Source organism: Denticeps clupeoides, unplaced genomic scaffold (assembly GCF_900700375.1).
Source record: "Denticeps clupeoides unplaced genomic scaffold, fDenClu1.1, whole genome shotgun sequence".
Lineage (NCBI taxonomy): Eukaryota > Metazoa > Chordata > Actinopteri > Clupeiformes > Denticipitidae > Denticeps > Denticeps clupeoides.
Window position 1 is genome coordinate 36,332 of NW_021629728.1, and position 18,081 is coordinate 54,412.

General features: G+C 47.6%; 1 protein-coding gene across 1 annotated transcript in view; it reads right to left on the reverse strand.

Moving 5' to 3' along the window:
• Positions 1-18,081, reverse strand: part of LOC114772864 (polypeptide N-acetylgalactosaminyltransferase 14-like) — a 77,254-nt gene that overhangs the window by 27,372 nt on the left and 31,801 nt on the right. The window contains 4 exon segments of the mRNA XM_028965585.1: positions 1,427-1,548; positions 6,167-6,232; positions 6,422-6,489; positions 10,488-10,586. Coding sequence (XP_028821418.1) covers positions 1,427-1,548; positions 6,167-6,232; positions 6,422-6,489; positions 10,488-10,586 — 355 coding nt within the window.

The following is an 18,081-nucleotide window of genomic DNA, read 5'->3' on the forward strand; positions in this document are numbered from 1 at the left end:
TGTTCCGCCATGTCTTCAACTTGCTGTTAGTGAAGTGAAGTGATTGTCATTGTGATACACAGCAGCACAGCACACAGTGACAGAAGGAACGTGTCCTCTGCATTTAACCCATCACCCTTGGTGAGCAGTGGGCGGCCATGACAGGCGCCCGGGGAGCAGTGTGTGGGGACCTCAGTGGCGGATCGGGATTCGAACCGGCAACCTTCTGATTACGGGTCCGCTCCCTTAACAACTGAGTTTTGAAGTGACATAGGTTCGAAAGGGCTTTTTCTGATTCGCTCATTTTTCCATCTATGTTCTTTCTATGGCTAACGCCGGCAATGGGGGTGCACGCACCATGCATATGCAACTCAAGAGTGACCTAAAAAAGCATTTAAAGCATTAAAAGTCTGTGGGAGTGTGGAAAAGAGGCTCAGCATGTATACTCACAACGAACGTGTCACCAGAGTGACTTCCCACTTCCCATGTGGGTGACATCTACAAACTAAATGATGAGTCCATCGTTTTGGTTAAACTCTACAAGCGAGGAGCCGGTGCCAAGCAATAAAATCCATTTATGACACACAAGACACGCCCACCATCAAACCTGACACACACAGCAAACTAATTACAGCTTTTAATTACAGACTTTATCACTTAAAATATTTCTAATTATTTGCAACGATTAATGTACTGATACAAATTGCAAGACATTTTTATTATTATTTTAATTATTATTATTTTAATGTTTTATTTGCTGTCTCTCTCTCTCTCTCTTCTTTTTGTCTGTGTCTTCGGTCAACTGCATTGTTTTAAAGTGCTTCATAAATAAATTTGAACTTGAACATCACCAGTTTTTTGGAGGTGTGTTTTGCATGTTTGGGTGAATATGATAAAACGAACAACTGTGAACAGTCTCAGTGATTTCCAGGGTACTTGCTTGCCCGCCTAACCCTGACCCAGCAACAGGACCACCTGACTATCATGGGGACAGAAGAGCATCTGAAGCACAGTCTGCTGCTCCTACCCGAGCTGTGTCAGAACACACAGTGCCGCACAGCTTGCTACCCGAGGACTGCTGCAGACCGAGATTGCGGCCTTCCGTGGAATTCCAGAGTATTCCCTGGTGTCGCTCAACAAGATATTATTACCCTATTACCCTAATATTATTGTGTATATTATGCTATAACCCTAATATTATTAGGTATATTACCCTATTACCCTTATATTATTAGGTATATTACACTATAACCCTTATATTGTTAGTATATTACCCTATTACCCAAATATTATTAGGTATTTTACCCTATAAGCCTAATAACTGATACCACAGTGCTTTTAAAGTTGTGTCTGAGGCATTTCTGTTCAAACCCACCGACAAGAAAAGTCACATGAACATAATCTTATACCTCAAAAAATAAATAACCAAGAGGAGAGAGGGTCGTACCTCCTTCACCCTCTGCAGCAGTGGGGGCAGCCAGTCCTTGTTGACCTCGCAATGGCTATCCAGGAAGGTCAGGACCCCGGCACGGGCGGCATCCGCCCCCCGGACCCTGGAGCGGATGAGACCTGGTGAAGAGAGAGAGACGAGAGAGAGAGAGAGAGAGACGTCCCATCAGGGCTTTAAAGCGAGATCTTTTTTACTGCCACCCTCCAAAATGGAACCTATCAGCTTTCTATTCTGCCACTTGTCCTTGGACCGGGATATTGACACGTTCCAGAACACTGTTAGAGTTCGACTCATGCGTGGCGAGGGACATAAACGGGGCCATCTGGGTGTATTTACAAGGGGACACAATTAAGTGTGCCGGCATAAACCCGGCGACGGAAGGACGTTCTGCGCGAGGATAAGCGGCGGAATCAATAGTCCCTGACGCAGGACCGGGCATCATTGCGCGAGAAGAAGAAAAAAAAAACGCAGGACTTCGTGAAAGTTTCACGCCACGCCAGCCAATTAAAAATCCCATTTCATCCTCGATAACGCTTTATTTTCTGGATGGGTGCGCTCACCCTCCCGCCAACGGTTGCTAGGTGAAGGCCGAAGGCGTGGCCCAGTTCCTCCGAGCGAGGATGCGAGGGTCGAGGGATGAAGAAACGGGGTCGAGAAACAGCGAGAGAGAGAGAGAGAGAGAGAGAACGAGTGCTACTGTGATTAACTTCACCTGCGGCTAATAGAACCAACATTCCGGAACCGCAATGGAGTTCTAAATGGCTTCAAACTCAGCAGTCTGTGACCAGGCGAAGAAACGAAACCTCACAGAGGACATGTAAACAGGGCGGTCGGACTTTCTATCGACGCCATTTGTTACAGATGGGACGGGGGGGGATAAGTTAGACCAATTGGGGGGGTAGTGACGTTCGCAATTTGGGGCCTACGGGTCACTAGTCCCCATTATGATCCCAGGCCCTTTAACGGTGGCCCAGCCCGACACGCCGGCATGTAAACGATGGCTCACATTTCAAACAGCGCGGATAAAAATAAAGACGCGTCCAAAAAGCTGCTACATCGTTCTGGCACGTCGGCCCGCAAGCTGTTCCGCGGGGGGGGGGAACTGGCGCCTCAGAACGTTCTGTGTGACTCAATTGTCACCTACACATGCCACGAGGCTGAGGGTGACCTCAAAAAGCGACATTCTGCAAGGCAAGAAATATCTTGACAAAAACACGCGACAAAGCCTGATAAGAGCTCGACGTGTCAGAAAACACACACACACACCAAACGGGCTGAGCAGAACACGCAACGTCATTTCAAAGGTTGAAAAAGGAGTGGCATAATTCTAGAATGAAGGAGACATTGCTTACGAAAAACGTCTGATTTCAGGTCTAGCGCCCCTGCTGGCTGGCTACAGTACTGTCGTTTTTTTTCCCAAAAGCTTTTGGAAACAATAGTCCTTTTTTACTACGAAAATATCTTGTTGTTTCTTCAATATTTCATTAAAAATGGCTCTTCAACACCAACAATTAAACCAAATTTTTTTTTAACCCTTTTGGATGACACTAGTATATTAGTTAGGGTGGTAGTAGCCTGGTGGGTAACACACTCGCCTATTAACCAGAAGACCCAGGTTCAAACACCACTTACTACCATCGTGTCCCTGAGCAAGACACTTAACCCTGAGTGTCTCCAGGGGGGGGGACTGTCCCTGTAACTACTGATAAGGGCGTCTGGTAAATGCTGTAAATGTAAATGTATAATTAGCACCTTCATTAGGGCAGAAATGGGTAGAGGGGTATTTTGCTATAATGACGATATTTGGCTCTAGTTCAGTAGAAAGGAAGTCATATTTGTGTGATGTGTAGACTTTCTCATTCTATACCGTCCCTTCTCCCTCGCCGAGGCCTCATTAAACAGTAACGATGCTTCAGCAATAGCGTCTCCGACTGGCCACAGATCAATACGCTTGGCCAAAGTGCGTATTTTCAGCAGGGCTCTTCATCAAAAAGGCTTCACAAACGAACGGAACCCGCCCCCTTTACTCTGCCTCCACTCGTACGGCGGCCCCTAATCGGCGAGGCGTTAACAACGCAAATCCACGCTCTGTCGCCGTCTCTTTTTTTAACCACGCTGTCAAGAAGCCAAACCGCAGGACACGTGAACGCATATAAAAAAGTGGGAAAAACAGTTTTTTTTTTTTAGACAGTTTTTCGTTTGGAACTTTAGAAATCGGTTCTCGTGAGACGTGGATCGTACTCCAGACGGCCTCGGTGTATTTGCGGGGTCACGCACAGTTCACCCGCGGTGGTATCCAGGTGACTGGGTGGCGAACTGTCTCATCCGGCAACATCAAAGGTTCGGCTGAAGGCAGCACTTCGCCGCAGACCAAATCAGCATATTCATTAGGGCCTGATTCCGCCACGCGGCACATTTAGCCGCCACTTCAGGTTGAATATTGCACTGATTGTTCGGGGGTGGGAGTGGGCGGAGCGGCTGCTATACGCGATCTACAGGAGCGAAACACACGTGATGAACCAACTTTACACCAGACCAGAGATAATAAGCGTTGACAAGCGTCAGCAACCTGACGCACGGTGACCTTTTCATCCCATACAGAAAAATAGCAGCGTCACATTCAGACTAGAGCAGATGTGGGGTGGGGTGGGGTGGTGGTGGCCTAGTGGGGTAACACACTCGCCTATGAACCAGAAGACCATTATGTCCCTGAGCAAGACACTTAACCCTAAGTTGCTCCAGGGGGGGACTGTCCCTGTAACTACTGATTGTAAGTCGCTCTGGTTAAAGGCGTCTGGTAAATGCTGTAAATGTAAATGTAAATGTAGTAGCCTAGTGGGGTAACACACTCGCCTATGAACCAGAAGACCCAGGTTCAAACCCCACTTACTACCATCGTGTCCCTGAGCAAGACACTTAACCCTGAGTGTCTCCAGGGGGGGGACTGTCCCTGTAACTACTGGGCGTCTGATAAATGCCGTAAATGTAAAATGTAATGGCATCTAGGCATCTAGTCACAGTTGGTAAGGACTCAAGCTTAACTAAGCATGACGTTCTTCCAAACGACCTTCCCTCGTTTTCGCCCTGTGATGATGGTGGCGGAGATGTTTGCTTCAGACAGGGCTCCCACGGGCACTGACCTCCCTCACCTGCAGCAAGCTCGGACCACTGCTGCGGTCACGTCTGAATCGTGCCGCTATACACCACGCACGCACCCACCCGGTGGGAGGTGACACGACTGGCCGTATCATCCACGGCTCTGCAGACCAGTGATTATGGTTTCTCTTCAGTGTGCACTCGTCTTTGTAATGAGATCTTTATGAGAGAGAGAGAGAAAGAGAGAGAGAGATCGCGCTTGTGCTCAGTGTTGCCAGATTGGACGGTTTTGGGTTTGATATATTTTTGGAAAACGTTTTGAACGTGTTTGACTGAAACAATGAGGTATGTGGTAACGTTGCATCTGGAGGGGAATGAAATCAACCAGAGTGTATGAGAGGCTCCTCCTCCTTTTAAATGTTAAATCTTCCGGGTGCCAGGTTTTTAATTACACACCAACAAAAAGGACGGGGTGGGCAGTTCGTTCCTCCCCTCCAACATACAGTTAACTGGTGAGCAGATCCTTCCTGTTTTTGCCTGTTTATTACTGACACACTGCTGAATTTTTGATGTTCAAAACCAGAGATAACGTTTCATTTATAAACGCAATGTATAATACAGATACAAGCAGCATATCTTTTTTTTTGGCCCTGCTCTCGAGGTCCAACGCAGGAATCCTTGAACCCGCCCTGCCTGGCTGCTCTCTCCACCCCTGCACTTTTTTCTCTCATCCGAAAAAACCTCAGCACGAGTGGACGCACGGCTGCTGCCGGCAGTAAAGCCACGCAGCCACTGGCGCCGTCCGCCGCCTCGGTCAATGCGCCGTAATCATCTTCACAGTCTGCCGTTATCGCCGCCTGACAAAAGGCAACCTGCTGTTAAAATCACCCAGGCCCGCGCCTCCGGAGGTCCACAGTCGTGGCCTGGCCTCTTCACTATTCACCAACTCCATTTTATTAATACAGCACCTGCATGGAATCAAAATGTGAGAAGAAGCTCTCTATAGACATTCAAATACTGAATATAGCACACAGCATGAGAGCATGTGAGTTACGACTATTTAATCAAAGCAACAAACACATTAATAAGGATGTAGTGAAATCTTCGCATATCGTTTAAGCATGATGGTTTTCAGAGACTATATAAGAGCTACTTTAGAGCTGTTTCTATCATTTTAGTCGGGCTCAGGTCGATTCACTGCTTGTAATTTGGTTTCGGTGACAGTTTAGAGTGTTTTGCATGTTGTAAATTTGTTGTATTAAAAGTTTAATTTTTTAAAAACACATCAGGTGATGCATTTTCATTACCGTAAGAGAGATGTGAAAATGGATGCTGCGGCGGTGAAACGATGATGTTTTAAACCCGCCCATTTAAAACCTGGTCGATTCTGTCCATCTCTGGTCTGGTTGCAGCTCTAATCCACAGACCTTGTGCACAGTGTAATTTCACAACAAAACAGGCGCCATCTAGTGGTGCTTCCTTATATTACACATCTATACACCTTTGCAGCAGAGAGTTAGGGTTGTAATACGTACTTGTGCCTAAACTGATATTAATACACAATACAACCCCAACTCTCTGCTGCACAGCTCAAGTTTTCGAGCTTACAAGACAGCTGTGACAGAGCTGATGCAGTCGTACCTTCTCTCTTGTTGTTCCGTAGACACTTCACCTTTGGCAACTTGGTAAGGAGGAGACAGTCGTTTGCTGCAGAACAGAAACTAGCAATTAACATTACCGCCTGGTATTAAATCACATATGGATTTAGGTTAAAATACATCTACAGAGAAGAGTTACGGAAAAGTTACGTAAAGAAGGCCTATCCATCCTCTGCCCCACCCCGGCAGTAAATCGGCATACATGGACGCGCCGAAGTCAATTTCACTTTCTACTCACGGTCCTCGCTGAAGTCGTCCACCAGGATGATCTCGTGGATGAGGTGCACGGGGGTGCGATTCAGCACGCTGTCGAGGGAGGAGATTTCATTTACATGAAAATCACGACGCAACCACCACCACCACACTATCCAATATATCCTTGGGTATTAAAAATTGCACCGGCCCGGGAAATATAATGATTGATTAATTATTCATCCCAGTAATTATTCAGCTGAAAAAAATCCGGATTATAGGCGTATGTGGACGCGTTGCTGTAGTGGTTTTGAGGTGGTGTGAGTGTGTGTGGGCCGCTTCACCCCCCCCCAGTCTGTCTCACTAGCAGAGCAGAGTACAGCTCAAGACTAGAACCGTATTACGGCGCGTCACAGCGATGCTCCCAGGGCAGCGTGGGGGATTTTCAGCCGGCCCTCTCCCACACACACAAGCACATATTCCCTCTCTGTCTGGCTGAATAATTGGACCGGTGTCAGCCCGGTGGGCCCGTTCCTCCATTGTTGAGCGGGGCCGGCCTCATTCATCACGAGACGCCCTGTCGCCCCCCCCCCCCACCCCCCACCCCCCGATCTCCTCCACCTCTCGTCCAATCCCGCGCGACGCAGCAGTGCTCGGGGCCGCTCACTGCTTTATTAAGCATCCTGACAGAAATCCGTTGGAAACCCGGAAAGGCTTTACTGGAAGACAAAAGGGCTGATTTAGCTGGTGAGAGCTGAGTAATCAGTGTGGGGGCGGAGCTCTGCCAATATAATCCTTCGCCCTACCTGGGCTTTGAAATGAGGGATATTAAAACGAAAAAGTTCTAAAGTGTCCCTCTTTTCCTTCTGGAAACATGAATTATCTCTCTGCTCCAGGTTTCTCCAAATCCCATCAGAACGGAGCGTTTATTCCTGCTTCACTGAATATTTTTGGAACATTTCCCGTATTATAATGAATAAAAAAATAACAATTTTCACCATTATACCATTCATATTTATATTTATCTTTTGGCTTCTGAGACTATCATTCGATCTACGGCTGCGCTGTTGGAGTCGTTGCTAAGCAACATCGTTCAGTCTGCCATCAGGTAGCCTACGGATGCGCCGTTTGCGGGATTTACATGGAAAATAAGGCAGTGTGATCAGAATATCGAAAAAAAAATGGCCATTCCACATTCATCATGACGTCTGCGATATTATAAAATTCTACAGAGAACAGCCGACATTGGTCCTAAACTTCCAGGTTCTCATAGAACTGAGATATTATTACATAAATATATGTAAGAAAAATAAATAAATACATTTTATATTTTACAGTGATACTAAGTTATCTCACTAACCTGACAAATTGCATGTGATTCTGTATACATTGCATCCGCATTCAGCATTCATCCGGACGTCTACTGACATTGATCCTAAACTTCCAGGTTCTCATAGAACTGAGATATTATTACATAAATAAATAAATACATTTTATATTTTATCCATAATTTTTTTCCTCAGAATTCTACACACGACCCCCCATAATGGCAACGTGAAAAATTTATTGGGAAGTGTATTAAAAATTACAAATCTGAGAAAGACGCTGAATTCCAATAAGTCTTTGAAACTGAGCATCATTCCATTATTTATGGCTGTTTTTTACTATTTTATTTATTGCTACATGAAAAATGCGCACATATAATGAGAAACATCAGGAAATGCATTGTTGTAAAATCTAAAAAAATTAATTGAACAGGTGGAACATACTGGCCCCATAAGCAGCTTTAAAATAATTCTACTATCCAGAAACCGTTCTATTCTCATTAGAACAAGTTTTCACCAAAACCATCACAACACGCACAAGACTTTTTAGAAAAGTTGCAAATTGCCTACAATTTCCCAGTAACTCCAGTTCTCACTTACAGCCCACTTTTACTGCGCTGAGCGCTTCTGTTTCATTCCGCCGCTTTGCTGACACGTGGGCGGGGCTCTTTTTCCTCCCTGGAAAAGACGAGGAAGGCGAGGTTTCCGAGCGGCGCCGTCGCGGCCTTCTCCGCGTATCACAGGAGCACGCCATCTTTTATTGTACTCCACCTAAACTCCATCGGGCTCTTTTAGCGAGTGCCTCCTTTATCCTGTCTGCCGGGAAGTGTTCCTGCACCCTGAAGCCCTTAAGCTGCTTGTCTTTAAACGGCCGAGCGTTAAATGCAGCGTCCTAACGCACGATTCCGCATTGTCTTCTTCTTGTTTTTATTTTTTGACTCTGTCCCGAGGGGGGAGAAGAAAACAGTCGCCCCATCATCGTTCCTTCGCCCCCCCCCCCCCTTTCATCCCGCGTCTTCCTCACTTCTTCATCTGTCAGCCCTCATGCCCGTCACATGGGACCGGGGAGAGGTCGCGGTCCCCCCCGTACCCGAGGACAGGGCCAGGAGAGCTGAAGCACCTCGGGGGGGGGGGGCTGATGGTGTGGTCATTTCTGTTGTTTTCCCCATTAACTTCATCGCCACGGGCACCGGGTTGGGGACAAGATGCACTGGACCGAATGACAGGCTAATTAGGCCCCGCCCAGTAGGGAGTGTCAGAGTGCCATAGTGTTATTGGTGCCAGGAAAGCTTGTTTCGTTTATTAAAAAACAAAGACAATTATGCTTGCATAGTTGCTGGACTTGCTGAAAACGAGGGGGGGTAGTGGCCTAGCGGGCAAGACACTCGACTATGACCCAGAAGTCCCAGGTTCAAACCCCACTTACTACCATCGTGTCCCTGAGCAAGACACTTAACCATGAGTGTCTCCAGGGGGGGACTGTCCCTGTAACTATTTGGTAGTAGTAGCCTAGCGGGTAACACACTCATCTATGAACCAGAAGACCCAGTTTCAAACCCCACTCACTACCTTCTTGTCCCTGAGCAAGACAGTTAACCCTGAGCGTCTCCAGGGGGGGACTGTCCCTGTAACTACTATAGATGTATTCAGTGAAGACTTTTCAATCGAGGATCAAATCCCATTGAAGAACCCGACCGTATACCGCGGGGAATGTCACGGGGAAAAGAAGTCTCGGCGGATCTCAGCCAAGGGAGAGCAGCGTTTCACCACCCACTCAAAGGCCCAAGGGCCTCCAGACAGCAACACGCTTTTTTAATCATTATTCTTCCTTCTGGTCCTAAAGAAAAAAGCGGTGCGATCTCGCAAATAGCAATAAGGCGAGCCGCGGCAGCAGTGGGGAACCCACTGGGAGGGATTACAATTTAATTGGCTGAAAACGGCGAGTTCGCCGACGCACACTTTCCTCTCGGCCCTCTGTGGACATTTAAAGACACCCCCCCCCATCTCCGCTGGCTACTCGGCTAAAGTGACCTGAAATTCGGCCAGAGGAAGGTTTGCCGGAGAACCGTTTGCTTTGGGAATGGGAGGGAGGACGAGAGAGAAGGAGAGAAAGGCTCTAAAGGTCAACGCTCGTTTTTTTATTCCCTTCTTTTTACACTCCATTACTGGAGGAGAGGAGAACCATTACTGCACGTTCTTACAGGCAGCCTGCAAGACCACCAAATCTGTTCTTTATAAAAAAAGTGAAGTGATTGTCAGCGTGAAACACTGCAGCACAGCACACGGTGCATACAGTGAAATGTGTCCAGAGCGACTTACAATCAGTAGTTACAGGGACAGTCCCCCCCTGGAGACACTCAGGGTTAAGTGTCCTGCTCAGGGACACGATGGTAGTAAGCGGGGTTTGAACCTGGGTCTTCTGGTTCATAGGCGAGTGTGTTACCCCACCAGGCTACTACCACCCTTACAGTCAGTAGTTACAGGGACAGTCCCCCCCTGGAGACACTCAGGGTTAAGTGTCCTGCTCAGGGACACGATGGTAGTAAGCGGGGTTTGAACCTGGGTCTTCTGGTTCACAGGCCAGTGTGTTACCCCACTAGGCTACTACCACCCTTACAGTCAGTAGTTACAGGGACAGTCCCCCCTGGAGACACTCAGGGTTAAGTGTCCTGCTCAGGGACACGATGGTAGTAAGCGGGGTTTGAACCTGGGTCTTCTGGTTCACAGGCCAGTGTGTTACCCCACTAGGCTACTACCAGGCTACTAGTATATGAGGAACACACGTACCTCCTGACCGTCCGCAGCAGCGTGGACCGCGCCTCGTTGTGGAACGTGATGACAATGGACGTGGGCGGGAGCTGCGGGTCGAAATGCGGCGTGGTGCACCTGCGAGGGAACAACGGGAGATCAGTGACAAACGTCTCCAGCAGAGCAGAAGGCGTCACTATGATGAAAGAACATCATGACATCACACGATTATTATGGGCCAGTCAATATACTTATTGAGTTTATCTGAACTCTCTGGTCGCAATAATCCGTGAGAATATTAACTGTAAAGGTGACGTCCGCACAGTCTGAGACGGCATAGAGGACGACAATATCCAGGCATCTCAAGACCTTTCCTCACAAGCAATTTACCCAGGATGCTCTCAGCCCAAACGTGCATACGGATCATCGGCAGATTTACTCAAAAACTCGAACCGGTGAACTATATGGGATGTAAAACAGCTTATTTAGCAGGATTTCGTTTCTAATAAGATCAGCTGTTCCCATCACGGCCCTCCCCAGCACCGTTTTATTCCGCATCATTATGTCGAGGTGAGAATGTCTCGTGTTTTGATAATCAATTTTCTGCCCGGGCCCGGCGCCCGCCGCGAGGATAATGTACGAGGTCCGCCGCCCCGGCGTTTACTCGTCGCCCCGCCCCACTTTTCACTGCGAACAAACAACGAATAACTTACTCCCGGAGCCAAGGACGCAAAAATCCCGACGAGGGAAGGAGAGAAAAAAAAAAAACGAGTGCAGCGTTGCTAGGGGCAACTAGACCGGCCTGCCTCCCCGAACAACCTGCACAACTGCACCGCTGAAATAAATCGCTCTTTATCCCCCCGGAAATTAATAAATAAATACACCCTCCGATCCCTCTCGAGCTTCGCGCGATTCCGCTCTTATCTGCGGAAAAGATGAAAGGACGGAAAGAAAGGAGAGAGCGGCGCGGAGCGGGCGATGGCGATGCAGATAAGGATAAGGGCCGCGGGCCGAGTCCAGGCAACGGAAAAACTGATTTCACACTCGCCTACCAGCACCGCCAGTCAACAGTTGTCCGGCTAATGCGTTAAAAACGGAGCGAATCGAGCTCCGCGCCGCCGCGGAACGCCGTGTTTTTGTGGGCCTCGGCCGTTTTCTTTTCCAAGCCAAGAGTGGTCCGCGGAGACTCTGTTTAGATTTGCATGCAGATGGTGCCGGAATCATTCATATTTGATCACTTGTACTTGGCGAAGGCTCTCTTCTTCTCTCTCTCTCTCTCTCTCTCTCTCTCTCTCTCTTTCTCTCTGCCGCTCCCTGACTTCGCTTTTCTTGCTTTTCAGAGTTTTGTGCTGAGGTGACGAAGAGGTAAGGGCATCGAACGCAAGAACATTCACATGCACTTCCTTCCTGGAAGAGGGTCAAGTCACCAAACAGCCAGTTAGTAGATTCAAGATTCAACAGAGATTTACCATCAGCGATTGTCACAGCAGCACAGCACACGGCGCACACAGTGAAATTTGTCCTCTGCATTTAACCATCACCCTGAGTGAGCAGTGGGGACGGTGCTTTGCCCAGTGGCACCTTGGTGGATGCCACCACTGTCCCATATGCGTGTGTGTGTGTGTATGTATGTGTGTGTGTGTGTGTGTATATATATATATATATATATATATAGAGAGAGAGAGAGAGAGAGAGAGAGAGAGGGGAAGGGAGAGAGGAAGGGAGAGAGAGAGAGTCCATTACTCATGAAATTACAAAGTAAATATTACAATATAGGCACTAAAAATGGTTAATAGAACAAAACTGAAATTCGTAAGTGTGCAGCATTTTTGGATGAATTCATCCATTGGACCACTGGAATTGATTATCCTAATTAACTTTTCAAATTGTATTGATGATAATAAATTACAAGTAAGTACCACAAGATGCCAGATGCAAACAAGTTCAAATTTGTTAAATTCCCATTTTTCCTCATATATCATTGCCAAAAAAAATCGATATATTGCCTATGGACGTATTGATGTTTTACTCCTAATTAGAACAATTCCATTATTGTACTAATTATTCAACGTTAGGGTACTGATTTCAGCTTGCCACTCCTATAGATGGTTTATCATCATCTGTAGAAAGCACTTGGAGGGGTTCTTACTGAGTCTCTGCTTTTGGCCTGAAACAAGCTGCATGTCCCCATTAACAGGTGGAGCAGTCTGGTTAAACCTTTTCCTCCGTAACTGGTTTGCTGGAGTAGTTCACGCTTTCAGAGTTGGTTTGACAGCCGCTTAGTCATCCTGTGTGTTAAACAGGAAAAATGGAGCGCTGTTACCCACAAAAAAAAAACTGCTTTATGTGCCACTATTTCATTTCACTGTGTTGCCAGATTCACAACTGTCCAAACCCCAAAACATCCGACGTGTACCAAAACGCACTGATTCTGAACTGATTTCCTAGCTCACCTGGCAACCTGTTTGCATGCTCACGATCAGGCACTATATGACAATCAGTGCTGTTAATTGAAATGGGATCAAAACTTGACATTTTGCTTCGTGTGTCATTGTGCGTACATCCCATGGGTTTTAAAAAAGTACACATCTTTTAAAATAACAACACTATTCTTTTTATTTCATTATACAATACCACAAATGTATCGATCCCGATGACCCTTATTTCAGGATTCAAGAGATTTATTGTCAGAAAACAGTATACACAGCATACAGTTTCTTGAAATACCGCACAGACGGTATTATACAATGTACACTGAATTTAAACCTTAATACCTATACAGTCTAAAATAAACTATATAGCTTTATGTAGACTAAACAAGGACAACCACAAACAAGACGATGTGCATTTGCTTGAAGAATATGTGATGTTTCCAACAAGACAACCATGTTAAAATGAGCAGATTTCGAGTGAAATGTCAGGAGGTGCAAATTTGCGCCTATCGACTCGTTTAGATCGCCGGTGGTAATTGATTCCATCTGAAATCGCAACACACCACAAGACGCAGGAGAGATGCGCACCGTGCCTGGCCCCGCAGGCCCCGCCCCCCCCATCTCCCATCCACTACGCCCGGCTCGGCGCGGTCGACTGGAACACCTGTCACGGCATTTGTTTCAGTGGAAGAACACTGATTGCCTCAGATGTACCTCGCAGATACTGTCGGTGAGCAGGCGGAGAGCGGGATTCTCGCCGGGCCCGGGGAGCCGGCGCTGCGTGATTCATCCGCGTTGCCAGAGCCTGCCTCCATTCCAGCAGCTCGCGGCGATGGGAAATGCTTGCCAAGTGTCACAATAGTGCATCTGACACACATCTTTGCACGCCGACTGTCTGGTTTTTTGGGCCGTCCTATTTGAAGGCACGAACTGACAAAAGCTAACTGAGAGAGAGAGACACTGTGAGAGAGAGAGAGAGAGAGAGAGAGAGAGAAACTGAGAGAGAGAGAGAGACACTGACAGATAGAGAGACAGAGAGAGAGTGAGAGAGAGACATTGACACAGAGAGAGAGACTGACAGAGAGAGAGAGAGCGAGAGAGACACTGACAGATAGAGAGACAGAGAGAATGAGAGAGAGACATTGACACAGAGAGAGAGACTGACAGAGAGAGAGCGAGAGAGAGACTGACAGATAGAGAGAGAGAGAGTCACTGACAGAGAGAGAGAGAGAGAGAGACTGACAGATAGAGAGAGAGAGACTGAGGGACAGAGAGAGAGAGAGAGAAAGAAACTGAGAGAGAGAGAGAGGGAGAAACTGAGAGAGACACTGACAGATAGAGACAGAGAGAGAGTGAGAGAGAGACATTGACAGAGAGAGAGAGACTGACAGATAGAGAGAGAGAGCCACTGACAGAGAGAGAGAGAGAGAGAGAGAGAGAGAGGTGCTTCCGGCGAACTGGAACAGATTGGCTGATAGCAGCCATGGCAGGTCCTGGCGGAGGTAAAGAGCCTCCTGAGGCCGAGGTGGGAAAGCATCGGACAAAACTGTGCCGAGCTGCCACGGCCAAGTCTGGCCCTTGCCGGTGGGAGCTTTTCACCAAGCGGTGGCCCAATTTACGGGCGCAGGGGCCTCCGGGAGCGGTCAATGTGAACGGACGGATCGTTTTTGGGCTTCAGCCAAACATTTTACATTGCAAGTTAAAAATCGAACTTGAATGTTACACGGTGTGATATGCAGTGAAATGCTTTAGCGGCCGCTACAGACCACAGTATTGCAAATATTGCAAGTAAACAATGAAAACCAATATGCAAATATTGCAAACATAACCAAATATTACACTTTTATGTATTTAACATAAAACATAAAATATGTGTAAGAGAGAGGTATAAATTGAAAAATGATTCATTCCGAGGTCGGCTGCCGTCGCGACTGCTCGCGGCCGCGTTTTTTTTTTTTTTGTTTTTGCCTTTTAAACTTATTTCTAACAACCATTCACCGGCAAATCCACCACCATTGAGCGCATTAAATACAGTAGAGACAATCTTGTTTCCATTAGTACAGGTTGCCACCACGTTCACTTTCAAACTGACCCCAGATCAGCATTCTTCCGAGTTTGGGAGAGGAGAGCTCATCTTTTTGCATGGACTAGTACCGCCGGTCGCGTTTACCAGAAAGCGAACTGATGATGGACACAGTCCAGTACTGGGTTTTAAAGTTAAAAGTTAAAAAAAGTGAAGTGATTGTCACTTGTGATACACAGCAGCACAGCACACGGTGCACACAGTGAAATGTGTCCTCTGCATTTAACCATCACCCTGTGTGAGCAGTGGGCGGCCATGACAGGCGCCCGGGGAGCAGTGTGTGGGGACGGTGCTTTGCTCAGTGGCACCTCAGTGGCACCTTGGCGGATCGGGATTCGAACTGGCAACCTTCTGATTACGGGGCCGCTTCCTTAACCGCTAGGCCACCACTGACCCGCTTTTACTACTTTGCTCCGCAACCACCGTACCGGACGTAATTCTCCACTTTGACACGATTACATCCAGTAATTCTTCGTCATTAAAAAAGATAAAAAAAAACGAATTGTCATTTCATAAACGGTTTATGGTCCAACCCAGAGGACGCACGTCCAAAATAAAGCAATCTAGAGGTTCTGCTGCTGGAGGGTCGACTCTGGTGAATAATTTATAGTAGCCTTCAGGAGCCGTGGCGTTATCTGACATATGACCACCAGCGGAATATTTTTGAATATAAACGAGTATTTCACGGTCGCCTCATTAGAAGATGTGAGCGGGAAGTGTCGCTGGGACAGCGATACCCCGTGAAACGGAGGTTATTTTTTTAATGAATAGCTCCATCAGACCGCCTGCGGTGGGCGGCCGGTTTGGCGCCCGGCACCACCGGGCCGCACAGGAAAAGCGTCCATCTTTAAGACAGTTGTTGTCGAAGCATCGGCGGGACGCAGAAGAACATCTTCAGCCGAAGCGGCTCCCCGTCTTCTCCCACCGCCGGGGTTCCCGTCAGGACTTCCTTTTGTTGGCACGCGCACGTCTCCAAACAGACGAGACGGGGGAGCGGGAGACACGCCGGCGCCGAGCGTTCTTCTCGCGGAATTGCAAATGCGGCGCGATGGGATCTGCATCCATCACCGCGGCTATTGGTTTCTCCTGCCGAGCTCGGGGCCCCGGACCGCTCCTCCCATCCGTCTTCCACTCCAACGCGGTATTCAAAACGTTCATTAGAGATCCTCGGGCCCGCCGCGCCGGGCGGAGCTGCCGATGATGCGGATTCCACGGTTTGGGCGTGGGAAAATACGGGAAGAAGTTCTAGCTGAAAAAAGCCAGAGGGCATCTCACGTTCCCTTCAGTGGGTCGAGTCAACCCGACAAGCAAAATAAAGTCGCTTCGATGTCCCCAAAGGTCCCTTTCTGTTACAAAGGCATCCCAGGAAGTCCCTTGTTAGCGGGTAAGGGGTTCTGGTCATCCCCAAGGACTGGTTGCAATCGAGGGAAAGATGGTTGTGGCCAAGAACAGGGACATCCTGGACGCAAACCTTCTCCAGAGTGCTCAGGACCTCAGACCTTCCAACAAGACAATGACCCTGAGCACACAGCTAAACCCGAGTGAGCGTCTCTGGAGAGACCTAAAAATGGCTGTCCACCAACCTTCACCATCCAACCTGCCAGAACTGGAGAGGATCTGCCAGGAGGAGATGGCGTCCAGGAGTGAAAAAGACCCGTGGCTGCATTAACTCACAAGGGAACTTCTACTAAATACTGAGCAAAGGGTCTGAATACTTAGGACCGCGTGATATTTCACTTTATCTTTGTTCAGAAATCTGCAAAAAACGTCAACAATTCTGTGTTTTTCTGTCAATATTCGGTGCTGTGTGTAGAATAATGAGGAAAAAAATGAAACGAAATTATTTTAGCAAATGCAATATAACAAAGAGTGAAAAATCTGAATGCTTTCTGTACCCACTGTATAGAGAACTATTTATATAGATTATTTAGATATATTGATTATTATGTGCAAATCTTTTCTTTTAACACATTATCATTTTGCTAAGAGGAACAAAAAATGTGCCTCCTTCCACTGATTTTTCTTTTTTTGCTCCTGTTTTTTTCCATCAGTTTTTAATACTTTACTTTACTTTACTTTACTTTACTTTACTTTACTTTACTTTACTTGGCAGACGCTTTTATCCAAAGCGACTTACAGGAGGACACCAGCAATTCTCATTCGATTTCTATAGATTTTGAGTTTACAAAAACTAAGAGCCCTGATAAGGCCGAACTTGTCAGAAAAAGAACATGCTCAGAAATTGTTAAGTGCCAGACGAGGATAATTTTTACATTTTGTGCGGTGTGTGTGTGTGTGTGTGTGTGTGTGTAAGTGTTGGATTCGTCTGAAATACTTTTTGAACAAGTGGGTTTTCAGCTGCTTCTTAAAGGTGGTGGTCATCTCGGCTAGTCGAACGGAGCAGGACAAGTTGTCCCACCAGCCAGGGACAACACAGGGGAACAGAGTCGGTTGGGATCGGAGACCCCATGAAGAGGGGATTTTCAGCCTCATTCAATAGCAGGTAACGGGTTGAACGGTGCGTTTTTTACTCTTTGTCACCAGGAATCAGCAGAAGAACGTCACCTGGAACGTCTGTGTGACCTTCGTCTTTGACTGGCGGTGAAAAGAAGGCCGACTCGGCGCATTACAGGGAAACGTCAGATATGCTAAACCGAAGGTCTTTGAACAATGGCGGCTCTCCCCAGACTGCGAGCTCAGCACCGGGCGGAGATGAAGATCTCCGGCTCATCAGACCGCCGCTGCCGATTCCGCACGGGAGCAGGGTGCACCACCACTCCGTCCTCCTTTATGGAGTCATCGTGGATCCAGTGGCTGCCGTCACACTCGTGGCGGGAAAACCGAACCGAACGCAGCGGAATTCGACGCGAGCCACTTTTTAAGCAGCGTGCGCTCGGCATGAAATCAGGGCCCCTGTTGGCCGCGGCATCCGGGCCTGGGGACGCCGTCTCGCAGACTTGTCGCTTTAGCATATCTGCCGTGTCTCTGTGCCGGGTCGCTGGGTGAAAGAGCGGTTTTGGACAATATGTCATGCTTGTGTGTTACCGTATGTTCAGGAAATGTCAAAACCAGACATCGTGACATCGCCAATGCATGAAAAAAACGTTAAATCGCCACC